General features: G+C 36.0%; 1 protein-coding gene across 1 annotated transcript; it reads right to left on the minus strand.

Annotated features, from left to right (window-relative positions):
* Positions 1-2,577: 2,577 nt before the first annotated feature.
* On the minus strand, positions 2,578-18,021 carry LOC5576382 (sugar transporter ERD6-like 6). Its single transcript, XM_001662547.2, has 5 exons — positions 17,878-18,021; positions 15,693-15,889; positions 4,521-4,614; positions 3,690-3,809; positions 2,578-3,628 (listed from the first exon to the last, which is right to left on the minus strand). Exons 1-5 carry the CDS (start codon positions 17,915-17,917, stop codon positions 2,697-2,699), a joined length of 1,383 nt encoding a protein of 460 aa, XP_001662597.2. The 5' UTR covers positions 17,918-18,021; the 3' UTR covers positions 2,578-2,696.
* Between the last annotated feature and the right edge of the window lie 3,711 nt (positions 18,022-21,732).

Consider the following 21,732-nt stretch of genomic DNA (forward strand, 5'->3'; position numbering starts at 1 on the left):
TGAGATTAGACATTTTTGTGATATTCAGTAACAAAAAAATAGACCTCTTAACTTTTACAATGCAGTTTTACTTCACGGAACAAGCCAAACGTATAGTAGAAAAGATAATCCCCTAACACCCCACTTTTCAAAAAGAGACTTTTTCCATAAGAAATATTATAAGTCGAAAACTAGATAAAATTTTCAAAAGTTTTTGTCTGCGTTGTGATCTCAATTAAATATACTTATGTTCTAAGTTATTCACATATTTCTTTCAATATTGTTTCATAGTTTTGTAGTTAAATGTAAATTCGAACAAAAATGTTTTGAATCGTTTTCAATATCTAGACTCCACAATACTTTATTTCAATAGACATCTCCTATTACATAATGCAGCTCACAATCTTCCGAACAAATCAAGCATTTCAGATGACTGATATATCGACTTTCAACGTTTTTGTGATTTGTCAAACTTGATGGAAAAGCTCAATCCATCAAAACCCCACGAGTCCTTAACACCCCGTTTTACGGTATTGACAGTAACCAAAGGTCGTTTAATTTATGTATAAACAATATTTTTCCTTAGGGTGGCCAAAACTGGTACACCTACCCTATAACTGCTTGCATTTTTTCATGATTACAAATTTTAAACACTAAACAAATGTTTGTAGGAACTATGTGAGTTATCCTTGGATGAAATGCTGGATAAATTCCTAGAAATTTTCTTGAAAAAGTTTTTAATAGATTTCGTCGCATAATCACTGTAGAATTTTTCTCAAAAAAATTTTGAGTGAAACCATAGATAATTTTTTTTTTACTCTTGAATAACCCTATGTGAATTCTCTTGTGAGAATTCATGTACGAACCTTTAGAAGATATCCTAGAGCAACACCTGGAAACTTTTGGAGGAAACGCTGAAAATATTCAGAGTAATTTCTTTGGAATATACTTGAAGTTGTAGAGTTGAATTGCTCAAAGATTAATGAAATAAATTTCTCAAAACATCCCCCGGATAATAGCCGGATTGATTTCCGGAGTACTTGTTGGAGAAATATCTAGATGAATTTCTGAAGAGAACCCTGGAGGAGTACCTGAAGGCTTCTGGCGGAATCAACAGAATTCCCTAAGCGTTTTCTTCCAGAAATCTGAGAATAAATTTCCAGAGAACGTAGACGCGTAAGATTGTTTGAACTTACAAGCAGCACAAAGAAAATGTGTCTTTAGAGACTATTTTGGCTGAAATAGAGGCTTTAGAGGCTTCCATTAAAAATAGAGATTTTGAAGAGACTGCCGTTAAAATAGTAACCAAGTCTAAAAAGAGACCTACTACCAATTCTCGATATCGCAAATCTTCTGATGAATAGTTTTATTTAGTTTCCACAAGTTTCCACGTTAGTTTAATACAGAACACCTGAATCTAATGAATGAATACATTGTTTCAAAAAGGAAAATGATACAGGAAATAGAAAACAATGGTAAGCTTATTACCACAATAAATGCGTTATATATCTAAGTTAATTGAGAGCGTTTTTTCTCTAATGAACAGGTGAAATCAACTCACCTGTAAAAATTCTGAACTTCTATGGCAAATGAAATGTTATATGTGGTAAAATAAAACAGTAGCGGGAGATCCCCCAGTACCGGACACTTAAGTCACTAAATTCATAATTCGAAAAATATTGGTTTTATGAGCTCGTGTTACCCATTAATGATAAATATTATCATTTTTATAGTGTACAAAAATAAATTTGAAAATATAAATATGAATTTTGGCATTGCATTTTGATGATGTATTTTAGTATCAAATTGATCGATCTTGAAAGGTAGCACCCAATACCGGACACAATCTGGAAATGCCTCGAATTCTGTAAATTTGAACATCATTGAATGTGTACACTATAGGAATAGTATATAATTGCCAATTTTATGCATTTGCAACATTTACAAGAACAGTTTGAGTTTTTCTTAGTTTGCAAGATGTCCATCAAAATCCTCTTTCATATATGATGAAAAATAGCACATTTTACGATGTTGTTCTGAATGTTCATTCTTCTTCATTTTATCACATGTTTGATACCATGATCGACGGAATCCATGAAAAATGAATGTATTTTGAGACACTGGTACAATAATTACAAAGATAACATATAACAAATCAAACTGTCCGAATCTGGGGGACAGGAGGTGCTTAACCAAAATTGTAATTTGTCCATATTTAGTTCCATTATGGTACAAAATACATTTATACTATCAAATAAGGATTATTTTCGAACATGCTTGTGTGATCCAAAGTATTTTTTTCATATTCAAAATAATTACTAAATAGGCTCAATATTAAGACGACACGTCATTTTTTTTAAGATTTTCATTTTTTTTACTTTTTCAAAAAAGCATGCATATTTCAAGGATGTGTTATTCTACGCAAACATTAGTCTCCATTATAGCTTCCTTTCCTTCTAATACACCATCTTGATTGGATCATGATTTCTCAATTTTTTTACTTAGTCCGGTATTGGGTGCTGTCCGGCACTGGGGGATCTCTCCCTATACGCACGTATAATGTTGGCTTTCTTTCTATTCTGGTATAGAAAATGAACATAGGTTTCGTGTGGTATTTATTAACAGTCTTTTTTCAATGCTCTGCTTTTTACAAAAAGTAACTATCGTGTTTTAATAGTCATTATCGCATATGTGAAATATTTCCGCTTCCACATGACTTAATGTTTAGACATCATCTGAACAGCTTCTCGTGGCGTGGTATTTCGGGTATCAGGAATAAGCAACAGCGCGAGTAGACACTTCAAGAGTATTACTCCACCAAACACGATCGTTTTGATGTATGTGCTTTGAAGATTACTTGGAACATTGAAATATATGATGTAAACTACCATGTGACCTACATATTCACAGATCAACACAGAAGCAACTGAGAGGACTTTTTTCTTCGGAGGAAAAGCCTCAGAGAGCAAAATTTCCGAAACTGGAAGCATACCAAACGTAACGAACACTTCAGCGGTAATGTACAAGAAAGGTGGAATCCATGGTTCTAGGTAGTCATGCGTTGCCAATACAATACCAAATGCTAGGAGGAATGTTCCAGTGAATGTAGATGAGAAACCGTATTGGAATCGGCGTGGAAGAATGTCAATTATAAATATTGCTAACAATGCACCGCCCAACTTACTAAGCATTAGAATTGGAGGTGCCCAGTTTGGAGTAGTTAAGCCCAAATCGAACATCATTGACATCAGAGTCATTTTCGCAATGTTCATCGAAAAGTTGAAATACAATAAGTTGGCTAGTTTCAATGTTAGTACTAGTTGGAAAGGTTTGAAGTTCCCTTCTGTGACAAAGATTTTGGAGAGCATGTTACTTTCCGCCACTAGCAGTTTCATTTCGGTGAACTCCTGAGCGGTTTCCGTAGTTTCCAATGCTTGACCTCGTAGCTTTAAAAAGTCCTTTTGAGCAGTAGACTCATCATTTTTCACCAGAAGTGTATGGATTGGCGACTCAATTGTGAGGAAAAATGCTAAAACAAAAGCTGCTAGACTGAGCGGCATAATGATTATCCCCAAGGCCATATTTGCATGCATTGCTGGTTCCATAATGTATATCACATTTGTCGTCACCATGGATATAACGGAAAATACTAAAAAGATCATACATTCAGAGATGAGATTGAATTGGAACATCAATTGTTCATAATTTACCTGCTATGCCGGCGATAATGGACCCAACCATCAGTGTTATCAGCTTTCCTCGGTATTGTTTCGAAGCGATTTCGCCAATATACATAGACATCACAAGATGGGCAATTCCGTGACCGAAACCTATGAAAATAATGCATAATTTTCGAATGAACGTTTTTGAACTCCAAAACTTAGAAGTTTAAACACAACACTCCAGTATGGTCATATTTTGTCCCATGGGACTATCTCTGCGATTTCGAATTAAACGAATATCTTTGATTTTGCTTACATTCCTATATTTATATCTTCGAAACAAACGACCAGGTTTATTGTAAAACGAAGCTAAACTTCGAATTTTCAAGTGCACAAGACTGGAGAATCTGACACGAGTTCGCATTGAAAATCAATCAAATTACTTGCTTGCTGGTGGTCACCAATGGGATAAATTTTCAACGCGGAGCGCTGTTTGGTTCTCAAGTCTTGTGCTCTTGAAAATTTGAGGTGTGGTTGCGTTCTATAATCACCTTGAATAGTTTTTGAAAGAAAATTTGATCTTTTCAAATTAGTCTTCTCAAATACACTTGTTTTCAATTAAAAATGCGATTAAAGACTTCTTCAGGTATTGAACCACTGTAGAAAATATATACTGATTATTGATATTTACAGCCGCTTAGATTGTTTATAAACATTGTTTATAATTATTTATGCTCAAGTTAAGCTCTTAGTTATTAACTGTGGAAATTCTCAGCTGAGTAGCAGGATTTGTCCCACTGGGGACGTTATGTCAAGAAGTACAAGAAAAAATATTGTTTTTAAGTAGTGGGTAAACTATATTATAGTTTTTGTACGTACCTGCAATGATGCGCGTTGCTACCGTTGCTGGGTAATCGTTAGGCATAGCAGTGAAAAATATACCATTCAGCATGAAGAAGAATGAAGACATCATCTAAAAAAAAATTCAAATTTATTATTATAAATTATAAATATTGAGCAAAGATGTATTATTTGATTATTTGAAGGTTTATAGGGGCATTCCTCAGCCTTGTGATACGACCATGCTACGAAGCAAAGCCATGCTTCCCTGACGGTCCAGGAACTCTTCATAATGGAAATTTTTTCTGACTTCCTTGAACATAGAATATCATCGTGCCTGCTACACCATAGGTATACTTATGCAAACTGGCAGCATTGATAAAGAAATTAAGCATGCTCTGTCCCAGTGGGGACGTTATTCCAAGAAGAATTCCAAGAAAAATAAGAATAAGAAAAGGAAAGGAAACCACACCCCAAACATTAGAATGCAAAATCTAGAGAACTAAACAGTACTTAGCGCAAAGATGTTGATTGATTGGTTTACACCTGCAGGTGACCGCCGGCGTATATGTCCACTAAATAGATACGACAGGCAAGTTGTTTGAGAGGGTGATCCTCAACAGGCAAGTACAGTATACGGAAAACAGGTTGGATTCAAGAAAGATTCTGGAAAGACTCTGGACGCTAACCAGTCGGGCGTTCAGAGAACTGAGGTGGCAATCGAGCATAAAGGAGCGGCATCCGTTACTGCGTGGTTTTTAATCTGGGAGCAAGCTTTTAATCGATAGTTCAAGCGTGTGCTGGAATAATGGCGTAAGTCGCATGAACGATTTCTCTTCATTGATCCTCTTGATCTTCGGCGAATAAAGGTGACAAGATGCAAGTTTGTCAGCATTTTTTCACCTTAGGACGCAAGATTGCATCGCTGCCAAGCGGTATGAAGTGAAAATATGCTTACAAACTTTCATCTTGTCACCTTTATTCACAAAAGAGAGGATCGATGAAGAGAAATCGATCATACGACTTACGCCCTTATTCCAGCACACGCTTGAGTTGTGTAAGCTTCTAGAAAGCTATTTTTAAGTAGGTTATACTGTATGACACAGAGGACGGGAAAAAAAGCGTTCGAATTTGATACTAGCTAAAAGCGTGGTGGGAACCCCTGTAATGGGAAAACCTATAGGGCAGGGGTTATCAACACACTTTTTCAGGGTCGTTCACAATAATTTTCTCCCGGACAATCTTCCCTATTATACTTGGTGACAAAGCTTTGGAAAACGAACAAAAGTTAGGGTTTAGCAGGCCTTACAATTTTATTAAAAAAATTAAATGGTTAATTTTTCGTGCACTATTTTTGTTCATTTTATTTGCAAATTTATTTATTCCAAATTTGGGAGCTCACCGTTGCGGCCGGTTGAAACGTTGGTCGACATGCTGGACTGCAAGGGGGGGTGAATCTTCTCGCACTAGCTGGATCGTCTGCTTCACTCTTCTTTTTCTTCTTCTTCTACTTCATCTTCTCATTCTTTTCCCACTCTTAACAAGGGAATCACTTCACAGACGGTTTGGCCAGTGTAGCGAAGGCCACAGTTCCGAGTCCGGGGAGTGGTACCGATCGCGCGCGCACTCTACGTCGTGGTCTTCATCAAGCGAGCTTGCACCATTTTGAGCAGGACAGTATCAGTCTTTTCGTAATACCACTTAACAATATTCCTGTCCGCTCGACCACTATTGTTCACTGCAATTTATGTCCATTGTCAATGTCTTTCACCACTTGCTCGCTTGATTTTCTGTCGTACGTTTTTTTGATCAATGTGATTCTAACGCGGTTGGGATTTACTTTTCTAATTATAGGTGCACATTCCTCAACCGTTCGTGGTGATTTTCACTAATGATCCGTACTAATAAGCTTTTAAGGTGTTTTAATTTTAATGGTATTTTAGCTGATTTTAATTTCACCTTTTAGTCCGTAAGTTTTACTATAGATTTAGGATTTAGTTTTAGATTTTATCCACTGACTTTCACTTACGCGGAACTACTAAGGTTAGTTTAAATGACGAACTAAACCGTGAACCGTCTCTATCTTCACTCCTCCGGACTTTGTTCAATATAAGACAGCGCACCCTATTTATAGTCCATGACGATCTTGCATTTCATGGTCAAGGTCTAGACGATCATGATGACGATGACATACGTGGACACGAAGAAGGACGAACGATGACAGTTGATCGGCAAAAGCTTACACTCTAAATGGGGCTTGGTTGATATCCAATGAGAATATATACCAAGGTGTGGAAGAAGAAGCAATCGCTATGTATTAGTAAAGAGAAAAAACGTAAACAAAAATAACTACGTCACTAATTTACACAGCTTCTTATGGGAGCTCACTCGCTTGTAGTTGTGAAACATTTTGCAGCGTACACGGATGTCAAGCACACTAAATGTCTTTTCCACACCTCGGTATATATACTCATTGGTTGATATCCTATACTAAATTACACACTTACTCCGACAAAAGTGGCTGCATACTTTGCCTTAACAAAATTCAAATTCCCTGCTACTTGTTTCCGCATAATTTAATAATCAAATATATTTTGGGTTTGAAAAGATGAATGTAAATAAATATTCTGAATTAATAAATAAATATGTTCGTGTAAATAAACAATCTGAGTAAATAAATAATCTGTGTAAATAATAATGTAAATATATACTCGAAATAATGTAAATAATCTAATACTGAATAAATAAATAAATAAATAAATAAATAGGTAAATAAAAACATAAATAAATCTAAACTACGATCTGAGTAAGGTAACAAACAAAATAACTATTTTTCTGAAAGACATCAACCAAGAGACTACTAAATACAAAATAAACGTCACTGAAACACTAATTGAAGCGGAGACAGATATTTATTTCACACTTGGACATTTAATTTTTAAGACAGCACAAAACATATATTACATCATATTGTTGCTAAACCTCTAACTTGCTTTCTCACCAAGTATTTTATTGTGACCCGAAATGAACGGTCACAAATTACCGCGGGAGTACCTAAAGGTTCAATCCTGGGTCCGATGTTATGGAATGCGATGTACTATGACGTACTGAGGCTGCCCCTCCGACGAGTGTTAAGATTGTTGGCTTCGCCGACGATATCACCCTAGTGGTAGAGTGGAAGTAGAGGTAACAGCAGCATAGTTTCATAGTTGAGGAGTGAATGAGGTCTAAGAAAATTACAAGATTGAGGTGGTGGAGGTGGTCAACAACCGCAAGTCCGAGCTTACGGGCGCTTATCTCGGTAGGTGTTTGCACCATAGAGTCAAAACGATCCCTTAGGCATCTTGCATGGGGTAATGATCGATGAAAAGTTTAGCTTCGCGAGCTACGTTGAATATGCCTGTAAAAGGGCATCTACGTCTACAGCGGCGCTTTCGAAGATGATGTCTAACAGCTCTGCTGTAATTGCCAGCAAACGCAAGCTCCTGGGAGGCGTTGCGCTATTAATACTGAGGACCAATCTGGTAGAAAGCAAAAGAACGAGCAAGAACCTGAAGCGGTGGTAAATCACGTATGGGATCATGTGCTTAAGAGTAGCAAGGGCATACCAAACGGTTTCTAAAGAGGCCATGTGCCCATCGGGCTCATCATCAAGGAGAACATGCTTCAACCAAAGAGATACCAGAGGAGTCCGCAACGCGTGTAAAGAGGCAACGCTCAGAGGTAGGCAGCAGGAATGGGATAACTCCGCTGAAGGTAGATGGACCCATCGGCTAATACCAAATGAGTCAGATTGGTATAAAAGAAACCATGGGGAAGTGAACTTCCACCTGACGCAGTTTCTGTCAAGACATTGTTGCTATAGGCAGTACCTGCAAAGGTTGGGGCACTTAGAATCTTCTGCGTTCCCCAATTGTGACGGTGTGAAGGAAACAGCGAAGCATGTCGTGATCAATTGCTGTGAGAGATCGCATGCTCGCTACAAGCTGAGGGAACACGTCCCGATTATAGAATCCAGAAAATGTGTGCGGATGCCGAGTGCTGGAATGCAGTAACTACGGCTGGCACTTACATTATGCTAGAATTGCAGCGCTCTTCTCACTGTCGCTAGACGAATCTATATTTCATGTGCTCACTTCGTCGCGTCGCAATGACGGAGCTCTCAAGAGAGTAGTTTTAATTTTGTTTTGCTTTTAAAATTTCAATTTCTTTTTGGAGAATTTCGGAAAGCAACTGTGTTTGATAAGTTAAATGGATATCCTTCCCTGATTCCAGCGATATAAATAACAGTCATATCAGATAATGACCTAAAAATGATCGAGTTTACGATTCCGTCACAAGCCGTAGCGACCGAAAAATGAAAGAGAATTTAAAAAATCTCTATCATTGCCTCGCCGTCCGATGACAGTGAGGGAAGTTTCTATGTAAAAGTGGCACACTCACACTCTTTATTTACATTGACGCTTACCAGCCCTGATGTTGACTGCTATATGCACTGGCCCCTACCCGAAGAAATACCGTAAGGTGGTTCCGGGGAGATAAGGTTCTGAAGCCAAGGGTAATGTCGGTGCAGTTTGTACAGTGCAATTCAACGAGAACTGCATGAGCTGGTTTTAGTGTGTCGTCGTTGGTGCGGCATCCCCACACTCCCTGAGTTACCTCCTCAGGCGTCTGTTTGCAGATTTCCCCTAGTAAAAAAAAATCTCGAAACAGGGCAAATTGTAATATACCCAAAAAAAAGCAGTTTTTCACAAAACTAAGTAAAAACGTCAATTGTTAGTAGCTTTTTTCACACGATCAAGCAAATTTCGCTTAATTTAAAGATAATATGTGGATTTTAGCCAGCTTTTGCCGCGAAATAATTTATGGGACTTTTTTGCGAAATAATATATGGGTCGAACTTGTGCCCAGCTAATTCGAACTTTTGCCCCACTGTAGGCCAAAAATGGTTTCCAAGCATTTATGCAAAAACTACAACCTCAAAGCATCCTTATGATAGGCGTCATAAAATCTCGAATGAGATTTTATTTTTATTTTGTTCAATATAACGAAAATTCGACCGAAAATTACAATTTTTACGTCTAAAAACAACAAATAGCTATAACTGATAGCTATAATCTTCCAAAATTTGGAGTGACTGCTTCTTACTTAAATAACATTCGAACCACTATGACCTTTGTAACTTTTATTTTGAATTGAGCTATAAATCTTATTTTTCTACATATATCTGATAGCTAGTTAATTGTGGCTGTTCACGCTAACACTTCTAATTAAGTGGCCTTCATATTTGACAGTGCACCGAGCACCGAAAACTATATTAAGCGAAGTATGCACTTCAACAGAAAAGTAATCGCCTATCTCGATGCGTGGGAAATTTCTTGCAAGATATGCTCAAGCAAAGCATTTTTCTTTGATCGCAGTATGCAATTGAAAAGAAATGTCATTTCAAATGGAGCTCACTGTAGGAAATTTCTTGACCATTTCTTGAGCAGAATTTTTTACTCTTCTTGACCGGAACAGCATACCTAGCTTTACTATGTTCACAATCATGTCACGCTAAATTTCAAATTTCATCCACTTCTTATGCTTTAATACCACGAATTCTTTAATACAATAATCGCTATAACTAGAATTACTGTGGCCAAAAATCTCTATCTCGCTATCTATTTGAATTTTCTTATACATATCCACAATTAAGCAAATCGATCAATATTTTACCCAACATCACTCGGTGCTCTCTCTCCACGAATATTTTTGAGCATATAGTTTCACAATCCGTCCTGATTTAGTACTTCTAGCTAATTCTATTATTTTGAAAATACGATCATTTTCATGCGAAACATTAATTGCTGAGTCTTTTCTAATGAAAATTGTTCATGTTTTTCAAATAAAAATGCACTATTTTTAAATGCATTTAATAGAGATGCAAAAATTACACATCTGTAAATTTTTGATATAATAGAACAATATTTTCACGTCAAAAGCTATTTCGTACTTTTTCACTCAGGAATATTCACAGTTGAAGCAGGCGTGTTTCTGCATGGGTGTCCCAGAAAGTATGGGCACAACGTTGATAACGCGAATCACAATATTTTTTCAAACAAATAAACATTTTTATTATTATTATTTTTTTCCTTGGAGCATTATAAATGCTATCTGTGACAATTTTGTTTGAATAAATGAATTTTTACATCGAAATCTTTGGTTTGAGAAAATCTATTCTATCTATCTAGCACAGACTCTACTTATGCGTTTTTTGAAATTTAACTAGTAATGAACGATTTCAAGTAAATTGTATCTAAAGCGTTCCACTAGAATTTTGGTTTAAAATTTTATTTGGATTGCTAAAAAACATTTGACAAAATGGTAAATCTAAAAAATCGATAGTTTTTCTCTCCACATGCGATTTTAGCATAAATAAAAATATTTCATTCAAAATTAAATTATGTCAAATATCTATAGTTATGGATAAACAACAAAAATTTTAGATTTTTATATGTTTTATTGAATATATTGATGCTTTTAAAAATCAACCATACCTGAAAGCGGATTTTTTGTTTCTATTCTATGAAACTTATGTTTATAATTTTTTATTTATGAAAAATATATATTTTTTCAGATCTTTATTGTAAGTACTCAATGACCTAGCACAACTCTTCTTATCAGCTTCCAGAAATGTAACACCATCAACAAACAGGTAGCGAAAAAAATCGCTCAAAATTCAAAATCTACTCTTCAAGTACAGTTAACTCTCCCTTACTCGATATTGAAGGGACCATCGAGTTAGGGAGGTATCCAGTTACAGAACACAAAACCAGTGCAACTGCGATCCAATCCAAAGGACCATCGTGGTTGCCATGAAAACCATTTACTATGATCCTCTAACTCGATATCGAAATACGGATAAAAGAATGAAGCAAGTTTCGAATATAATTACCAATTATTTTAGGCTCAAACCTTGGCAAACTTCTATTGCCACGTTAAGTGCTTTGTATAATTAGGTCAAGTTCATCGTTAGAATGGAAATACCCAGGCAAATTCCTATGTCAATGTTGTTGCAGGTAATTCTAGGTCCTCACCTTCATTTTTTTCTACGTTGTAACCGTTCCAAATCAAATGGAAACACTCATGCCACCGCAGGTTATTTCTATTCAGTCTCTTCGTCAATCACAGCACGCCAGAATTAACTTGAATTATAACATATATTTTTGAGCGATTTTTCCAATCACGAGTTTGAAAGTCATAACGGTATGACTTAAGCGAATTTTTTGACAAATTGTAAAACAATCTCAAAAATATATGTTGAAATTCAAGTTATGTCTGATGTGTTGTAAAAATTTCATTCATTCTATTCTATTCTATTCTATTCTATTCTATTCTAAATGCTTGTACAGCCAATATTGAAAAGCATCCTGGAAATACCTAGGTATTTTCTTGTCAGCATTAATATTTGCAGAATATCAACGATATGATACAAATATTAAAATGGCTAGGCCAATTCTTTAGAATTCAAAGAATGAAGAAACGGGGACAATCGTACCAACCGTTTCTATTCATGGTAATCGTTGGAAGTGGCGTAGTTAATGTTAATGTTAATGCACACTCCATAGTCGTAAGCTTCAGTTCTCCTGGGATGTAACACAGGGATTTCTACCTCATGTCCTGGTTCTAGAGACTTGGCTTAAGCGCCTTTGCTCGCTCTCCAAAAAGAGATAAAAACTTTTTTCGTCCCTTTCATGTTATACAACAATTTGATAAAAATCTTGATCTTCTGATTCGCGACAAGCAAACAAAACTCTACACGTTGGAACTCAACTCGATTCTCTTTTTACACTGCTTTCAAACGGTCTTGCATTAAGTTAAAAAAAAAAGGAGCAATGCCTTATATTTGCACGTGCAAAAAGAGAATCGGTTGTGGATCGAAATACTTTTAAATATAATTAATCATAAAGAAGGGAACAATCTGACCAAAATTCGAAGTATAATCTGCATTTCTTCAATCAAAATGCTCTTCATAACAAACATACGCTTTTATCGCATTCACTGTACAACACTTGCACGCATATTCCGACACTATTTATTTTGATATACTGATTTTCTGGTTTCGCGTACAAGAGTTCAAAACACTACAATCAATGGTAATGTTAAACACTATAAAATTCACTTATTATAAGAAAAAAGAATCTTAGCTTTACTCGTATCAGCCTTTTCCAATTTCACATAAGGCTATTTGTGATTCCACCAGCGGAACTAAATTAATACGGATGACAACACAAAGCGTGACATTGAATTTTTAACACAATTGCTCGCGCGCGTGGCGTGCTGCGATCTCCTTGTGTTGTGAAAATTTCATTCATGAATGAAAACAAAATTACAAAACATTTCCCTCGGCATAACTCGTTATTGAAGGGACCATCGAGTTAGGGAAGTAATTATCGAGTTTTAGAACACAAAACTAGTAAAAATGCGATCCAAGGGACCATTGAGGTAGCCATGAAAACCAAGTATGGTTCTATAACTCGATATCGAGATGCGGAATATTGACTTAGAGAGAGTTGGCTGTACAGGAAAAAAGTTATAATACTTTCCGGAAATACAAATTTCTCGTGGACACCCTTTTTAAAACAAATCTCGCATAACTTATGATCTCGCCCCAAAAGCCATTGGTAACCATGTGTGTAGCTCATTGTTTCTGAGCATTTGCGTTTATGGATAGTGCAACTGTAAACCACACATTACACCACATTGTATGTCACGGTAAGTAGACGATGTCTCTGTTTATAGTTCATTTAAAATTAATAGTTTTGAAAAAATGTGATGCAATTTGAAAAAAAAATGAGCATTGAAAAATAAGTCTTGAACATCTCATTTTACTTTGGCACGAGACGCTATAGCGCTATTGTGCGTTTAGAATCATATGGATGTAAATGCACTAATCGATTTATTTCCATATCTTATCTAATCAAGTACAAACGCTACCCCTATTTTTCTTGTAGTAAATAAAAGAAAGCAAAAAAAAGCCTTCGCAAAAAAAACAAAGTTTGGTTAGATAATGCCCAATTTTTCTTCTTGATAGTATTGATTGCTGCAGTATTTCCAAAACATAATAGTCATAGTGGTTCAACTTTCGACTTAGAATAAGCCACATTATTGTATCGTTCTTATAACTATAAGCGTGGAACACGATTATATGAAAAATATAAATTCTCTACTTCTACTTCCAGTCAATTTTTAGGTTTCATTTGTATCCCATAACGACTGAAAAAAATTTCACCTCGATCGGTGAAATAATAATTTAACCCGGAACCTTCAAAGTTACGCACCTCAAAAAGCTATTATTAAACACAATATATAAACAAACGTAACAACAGCCATTGTCTCATTATAATGAAAAATTAAAAATAAACAAAAGAATCAATCTATCACTCCAACAAAAAATAATGTTGGATTGACAAACATTATTGTCGTGGTACCTAAGATGATTGTTGAAAGAAAAACATGTTATTTGATGCTGATTACTACCATACTACTGATTGTTCTTAAAATGGAAAATTTTAATATTACTTTATTATTTTGTCAAACAATATCAGTTATATCAATGTCAGAAATAATCAATAAATTTTATATAGAGAGCACAATTTGAAATGACGTTTCTTCCCAACTCCGAACTACGATCAAAGAACCATTTCTAAAAATAAATTTCCCACGCATAGATAGGCAATTACTTTTCATTTAAGGTACATAGTCCCTCTAACGGTAAAACCTACTATCTTTGTGATTCTCTTTTAGACGTAGTATGCACCTGAAACGTAAAGCGCTCAAGTAAAATTTCTCCTTTTTACCGAAGTAATTTTGACAGCTGATCCAGTATGGGCGAAATGTCGCTTTTACTTGCGGAATAATTGAGCGGCACATTTTTCCGTACGGAAAAGTGACAGCTCCATTTGATTTGTACAGCAGGCGTATCGATGTTATGAAATCAGCTCTACTTCTCAGCAGCGTACAGCTCAACACTGAGCCAGAAATTGCGTACGAATTTCATAAGAGAACGCTTGTGAATTGATTTCTCGACTGGTTTTCTCTCTTTCATAAGAGTCTTATGAAATACAAAACGTCCGATATTCACAAGAAATTCTTGTCGTTATCATTAGAGATCTTATGAATATCTTTATTTTCCTAAATTCAAAGAGCGATTCTCTAAATACATAATGGTCGAAAAGAATTCCATAATTGATATCTATGATCCTTCATAAGAGTATCTTATGATATTATACCCATTTATATTATGAACGTAATGATCGATGGAAGTTCACAAGTTTTTCTTATGAGTCTCATTAGATGCTTCTTATGTCTTTATTCCATAAGAAATTCGTATGAAATTCTTACGTATTTTTCGATAGTCGACTGTTTTTCACAAGTGTTAATAATAATTGTCATAAGCGCGCTTATGAATCTCTATCGTGAATATTATGTTATTACCATCGCTCCACGTAATTCATAAGATTTTCGTATGAAATTGTTAAGAAAATCGTACTCCATTAGATTATCTTATGAAAGCCAATGATCAATGCGTATGATAACCAAAACGAGTTTCTTATGAAATTATATCTGTCTATGTAATGAGTATTGTTTCATAAGTCTGCAATGGAATTTTATAAGATTCTCGAATGAAAAACAAAATACTTCTTATGTCGTTATTCCAAAAGAAAATCTTATGTACCTCATACGTTTCGTTTCCTCAGTGAAGTAATTTCGGTAGCGGAATCATTCCTTGACCGTTTCTTGTCCTATCATTTTGCACAGTACTTATGATCAGCGTACCGGTCATAATGGTACCCGGGTAGGGCTCTGATAGATTATAATCCTACCCTATTTTGCATAATGAGTGTTATAGTGAAATTGTCGTGTTCACAAAATGTACTAATCTCGAATTTGTGATGTGATAACACATTTTCATGCATGAAGATATTTAAGCCCATGAAAGCGACGCGTAACATTATTCATAATCGTTATCATGGAATCTGAAAATAAGTAACTCCGATCAGGCTTTTGGGTCATTACACATTTTTTGTCGTATATGTGGGTTGCGCTGATTTATATGAAATACATATGTTAGTCTAAATAGCATTTGTAATTACGCTATCACCAAAGACCCCCCAAGTCATAAATGCAATTTATTATATTTTCCACCAGCTTATCTTTTTTACTTACCAGCCATATTCGCGTAGAAAGCCACTCTTTCGAAAAGGTCATTATGATAAGAATAAATCCTACTCCGGTGAAGAACGATAATATAGCGAATCTGTATTCATCGATGGTGATGCCGACCGCCCATTTGTTGCCACCCATGTACAAATGGAAAATACTCCATCCTATATGAATTCCACCACAGAAGACTAGCAAAATTCCTGTTGAAAAAAATAAAGATTTTTTTTATGTTTTAAATGAAACAGAAAGCTGCGCATACAGTTGTGTTCAGAATAATAGTAGTGAAAGCCGATTTTCATACAAAATGCTCAACTCTGACATGCTGTAACTTTGTTTACCTATGAGCAATCGGTATGAAATTTTGGCAGAGAACTACAAATATCTTCTTCTTTCTGGCATTACGTCCCAACTGGGACAAAGCCTGCTGCTCAGCTTAGTGTTCTTATGAGCACTTCCACAGTTATTAACTGAGAGCTTTCTTTGCGGATTGACCATTTTTGCATGTGTATATCGTGTGGCAGGTACGAAGATACTCTATGCCCTGGGAATCGAGAAAATTTCCTTTACGAAAAGATCCTCGACCAGCGGGATTCGAACGCACGACCCTCAGCATGGTCATACTGTATAGCTGCGCGTTTACCGCTACGGCTATCTGGGCCCCTAACTACAAATATACTCAATTTTATTAATTATATCTACTCAATTTAATTATAATTCTCACATTACCGGTCAAAAGGTTAAGCACCAGGTGAAATCGCTCAAAATAATAGTAGTTTTAATAATTCAAATATCTGGTGTATATTAAGTTTTCGAATTTTTCTCAACAATTTTCCCTCAAGCTACCGTTTTGCCTCAAATTCCGAACAGACGCATATTCCGAACACTCGGTTTTTGTATGGCGATGTGGTTGAAATGTTTCACTGAAATATATCATCAGATTACAAGGAAGTGGCAGTCAATTGCAATTCAATTTTACCGAGTCCAATCTATTTTATACCTCTGGAGTAGTGATGGTTCTCTAGTTCAAGACCGGTAAAACTAGCTCAGATAAATTTATTTGTGAAATTATTCATTTGGATACGATATTTTCGTGCTGTTCGGAATTTGAATCAAGGTGTTCGGAATATGAGACAGCTGTCTCATTAGTGTTCGGCATTTGAATCAAAATGGTGCTCCATACTTTTACGTAAAAACAATACTAGACAAGCTAAAATGAACAATTTTATCGGCACACCCAACAGCTAACAGTTAGACTTTGCGAAGAAATTGAAATTTTCACAAATATCAGCTAATATATGCCTATCAGATGCATTTGAAGTCACGGTTGGCCTTAAGTGTTCGGAATATGAGTCAAAACGGTATATATGTATAAACAAGCCACACAAAATTGTTGTTGAACAAAAATTTACAAGAGAAAAACTACTATTATTTGGAGCGATTTCACCTGGTGCTTAACTTTTTAATCGGAGAGTGAAAAATTTATTATTTCGTGAAAATTAAATTGAGTATATTTGTAGTTCTCTGCGAAAATTTCATACCGATTGCTCATTGGGAAATAAAGTTACAGCATGTCAAAGTTGAGCATTTTGTATAAAAATCGGCTGTCACTACTATTATTCTGAACACAACTGTACAAAAAAAAAATACTACAAATATGTGTTTATGAATCACATGTTCTATGATTTATCTTAAGAATGTTTATTGATATCATAATGATGTGCATATTAATGTGCCGAAGTGTAAACATCTTCCTGATTTTTTTACCGCGATAGTAACCTGCTCTGTTTAATACTTCTTTTTAATATCTTAGGGTCTTAAAAGATTAACCGATAGCAAAAGCTCTGCAGTAAACTTGTTTGCTCTAAGTGAGTACTAACCTTCATCAGCAGACATTCAAGCATAGATTTTCGTTCCAAATTGAAAATCTTTTAGTCTGATAAAGATTTAGAAACAGTTTGTGTTTTGTATTTTAATTACGCAAATAAGAGTTAAAAAATGGAAAACGTGACGACCTGCCACAAATTTTTCTAGTCCTACGTAAAAAAAATAAGTAAGAGGGATTAAACCAGCATTTTCAAACGGTCGCTAGAACGCGTATTTGAATTATGATCAATCATAAGGAACAACACCACTTCAATAGTCATAACTATTTCCAAAACTATATCACACTAATAATATACAAACTTACCACTAAGTACCGCTCCTAGTTGCCGCCCTAAACCAGACATTTTAACGTCTTTGCCACCAAACCGCCAGCAACGAACTAAATCAATGCAAAATTTTATCTTTTCTACATTTTGACAAGAATCCTTTTATCTACTGCAAATCCGCAGTTTATAGATTAGGCCTCGTTGTTGACTTGCTATCAGGAGAGAACGTTCCTACGTCCTTACGTCGCTGGTGATTCAGATGCCGAAAGCTGAATTGACCACGCAAATGGTTGATAAATTTGAAAAGTGAATTACTTATGTACCTCTGGGATGCTCAAAGGAATTACTGATGACGCGATGCGATTAGGATCGGTTGCAATTTTAAAAGTGAACAGTTTTCAGTAAGTTTTTTTTTATTCAATCACTTCTACGATCATCTTTTTCATCGATTCAACACATATCTTTGATAGATCAGTAGTGATAATAGTTAAAATGGTCTTGAATCACTGAGAAATGAAAGCTTTTTAATGAAGATCGTTGAGGTGTTTCAAGAGGAGGTATGTAACGCCGCTTACTTTTTGTACTTACTTGATACTAGATGTGTCTTTTTTTAAATTTATTTATTAGTATTATTCCAAACAATACATTCATTTTTGATATCTATTATCGACATTTTGTTAACAACATATAACATTTCATTTGCCATATCAGTGCAGATTTTTTACAGGATGCTATAGGCAGATAGCTGGTGGAACGCTGCGTGTTTGGTGAACGGTTAGCGTATGGCGTGTTGGATCGCTGAAACCCACCACGAAAATCGATTTTTTTTTAATTTTACGATTAGCCGTAACGATTTGGAACCGTGCCAGGCGATACCGACCTTTGGCGGTTCACCTGTCCCTAGGGGTAGTGATTGGGATTCCATAGTCCATTGGAGATGGTGATCATCGATATATAAGTTTCTCATTGACTAGGGTTTATCGTACCGCTTTGTGCAAGAATTCTCGCAGAGATTCTTACAGAAAGTGCATTGTAAATTTTCCTAATTTTTATTTCTGGGACTTTTCCATAAATTCATTCAGTATCCCTAGTATATTGATGATCGTACAATTCGTAGTTGCTACTCCGTGATTGACCAAAATAATCGAAGTTGCTTAAGGAAGCAAGAGATGTAGCTTGGAAGTAACTTTCCATCTTCAGAAACTCCAAACATTAAAAAGCCAAAAACGGCATCGGTAACGTCCTTGCGGTCATCGGGGAAGGCAAGGAATGTTTGTGTTGTTACTAGCGACCAAGATCACCTCTGCATCTCCATGGTTGTTACGGGAAGGAGTTTTGTTAGTGGGGAGAGATCATAGCTGCATGATCAGAATTCAGCTTGGTATGTGATTCGATTCATGCAACCTCAGTTCAAAAAACACCTATCAGTACTCTAGAGACAACGTGAACATATAGTAAGTCGACACAATTAGCGTCGAACAAATCAAAGGTCATTTTTCATAATGATAAAAATCAGGTAAAAGGAGAGTTATGGGGTTTTCAATGTTAATGTACAATAGCCTATGTCGACACTTTCAATGACGATATGTTAATATTTTGTTAAATAAATTTATTCAAGTAAAATTCCCACCGTTGTCATGATAAAAATACGTTTCTTAATATGGTGTACATTTGAAATTAAAGTATGAAACGAGTTCACCATATTGATCTTCCATCCTTGATTAAGCAGCTGGAAGCTACTATAATGGATCATTGAAGGTAGTTTTTGTCAGTGCTCACCGCATCAAAACAAAGGCGCCACTGTATATGGGATTTAACATTGTGACAGCATTGCTGTTCTGTCAAACACACAAGACTACGGTGGCGCTATATATGCTTTCCATAGCGGCCGTTTTGGTTATTTTAATGATCCATTAGCATGTTCATTTCACAAAAGCAAGATTTCACTTCGGCGACGCGAAAACTCTCGATTGTACTCAGAACGCAAATTAAAACGACAAAAAACTTCGGCGTCGACGCAAAAACACGGCTTTTCTAATGAGTATGAAACGAATCCAAAACTTAAACTTTCAAGAGCACAAATCTAGAGATCCAAAAAGCAGTTCAAGCTAAAAATTTTAACCATCGGTTACCACCAGCAAGTACCCAATCGATCAAGCCCTCAGTCCGATCTAGGGACGTTCCGATACTGCGACGTATCGATATTTGATTCGATACGATTATCGAATCAAAGTATCGATACCACCGATATATTGATTCAAATTATCGATATATCGCAATATCATATGATATTTTTGAAGGGTGCAAAATTCATATACCGCTCAGTTATCTAGTTTAGTTTTAGTTAGTTTCCTACGATTCGCAAACAATTCTTACAACCCTCAATATTACCGTTATCTTGATCGATAGTGACATAAATGTCTTATTTGGGGTCGTATTTTTTTGTTTGAGAGGGACTTCAACCCGAAGGTCATTCGTCCCTTTTTTAAACACGTAGCTAGCCAGCAAGACCAAGCTGTGGGTCGTGGGTTCGAATCAAGCCGGTCGAGGATGCTTTCGGGTTGGAAATTTTCTCGACTTCCCAGGGCATAGAGTATCGCACCGGACACATGATATACACATGCAAAATGGTCAATTGGCAAAGAAAACTCTCAGTTAACAAATTTGAAAGTGCTCATAAGAACAATACGCTGAGAAGCAGGCTCTGTCTCAGTGGAGACGAAACGCCAGAACGAAGAATAGTTCTGTTAAAAAAACACGATTCATAGAAAGTTACGGGGACAAAAGACCACAAAAGGAGATGGGAGGTCTGGAAATTCGAAAAAATGACCACGTTCTGCATGGACAACCTTTAATGTATCATTTATATAACAATAATTGGTAAGCGAACTGCTTTAAATTATTTAAAATTTAATTGTATTTCGAGAAAACCCTATAATTGTTATCCACGATATATCGGAAGGAAATATCGATATCACCGATATATTGAATATGAAATATCGATACCAAAATATCGAATATCAAAAGCAAAATATCGATATTCCGATATATCGGAAGTATCGGAACGTCTCTAGTCCGATCCACTGTCCGACTAACTAAATCTTTGCTCCCAAAAATCTGAGGTTTGGCTTCGAAGCATCTTCACCTTGGGGTTTAACGATTTCTGCACGCGTTCTGCCAGCAGTTCCTGCAGAACCCGTGCAGAATAAACCGACTTATTTCTGCTATAGACACTTTTTTCATAACCTGCACCAGCCGAATCTAATAATTTGCGGAGACGATAAAAACGTGACGGATCAATTTTCAACACATCCGTTCGCGCGCGCTACCTACTGCGATTTCTCTCCAGTGTCCCCACGGCCCGAAGATCAATCTGTCTCTGTGAAGTCTAATCGGTAACAGTTAAGCTGTAGGGGGGTCTGGCGTAATATGCACCACTTAAGGAAGATGTGCCGAAATGAACACTAAACAACATGTATGTAGTGTTTTAATACACGAATCTAGTTGGTTTGGGTTCACCGAATTTTCACCATAATTACACTAGATTGTTGAAAAATTTAACTTTTATCAAACACTTATTTTGCTTGAATTACAATAGGGAATTATGCACCACGGTTAAAACCATTATCGTGTTTTAACCATAATTTAATTTATCGTAAAAAACACGAGTTTTGGATGATTTTCGTCTACTAGATGATACAAAAGTGCATGAATACGTTAGTAAAGATTTCAAATGACCTAACTTTTATGATTGTAGTTTATTTTGGAATGGATCGTTCTGCCCCTATCAATGGAGTGCATGGTGCCCCATCCAGGCGCTCAACAGAAAATTTTATGGAAAACAGAAATCGTTGTGTCTTCTTCTTCTTTTCTGGCGTTACGTCCCCACTGGG

The sequence above is a fragment of the Aedes aegypti genome, chromosome 2 (genome assembly GCF_002204515.2).
Source record: "Aedes aegypti strain LVP_AGWG chromosome 2, AaegL5.0 Primary Assembly, whole genome shotgun sequence".
In the NCBI taxonomy this organism is placed as follows: Eukaryota; Metazoa; Arthropoda; class Insecta; order Diptera; family Culicidae; genus Aedes; species Aedes aegypti.

Bases quoted from the DNA above. Each gene is read 5' to 3' on its own strand.
- LOC5576382 (XM_001662547.2), bottom strand. From the start codon at position 17,917: ATGTCTGGTTTAGGGCGGCAACTAGGAGCGGTACTTAGTG. The intron at 15,890-17,877 runs GTAAGTTTGTAT...TTTTTTCAACAG, and splicing joins ACTAGGAGCGGTACTTAGTG to GAATTTTGCTAGTCTTCTGT. The intron at 3,629-3,689 runs GTAAATTATGAA...TGATCTTTTTAG, and splicing joins CATTATCGCCGGCATAGCAG to TATTTTCCGTTATATCCATG.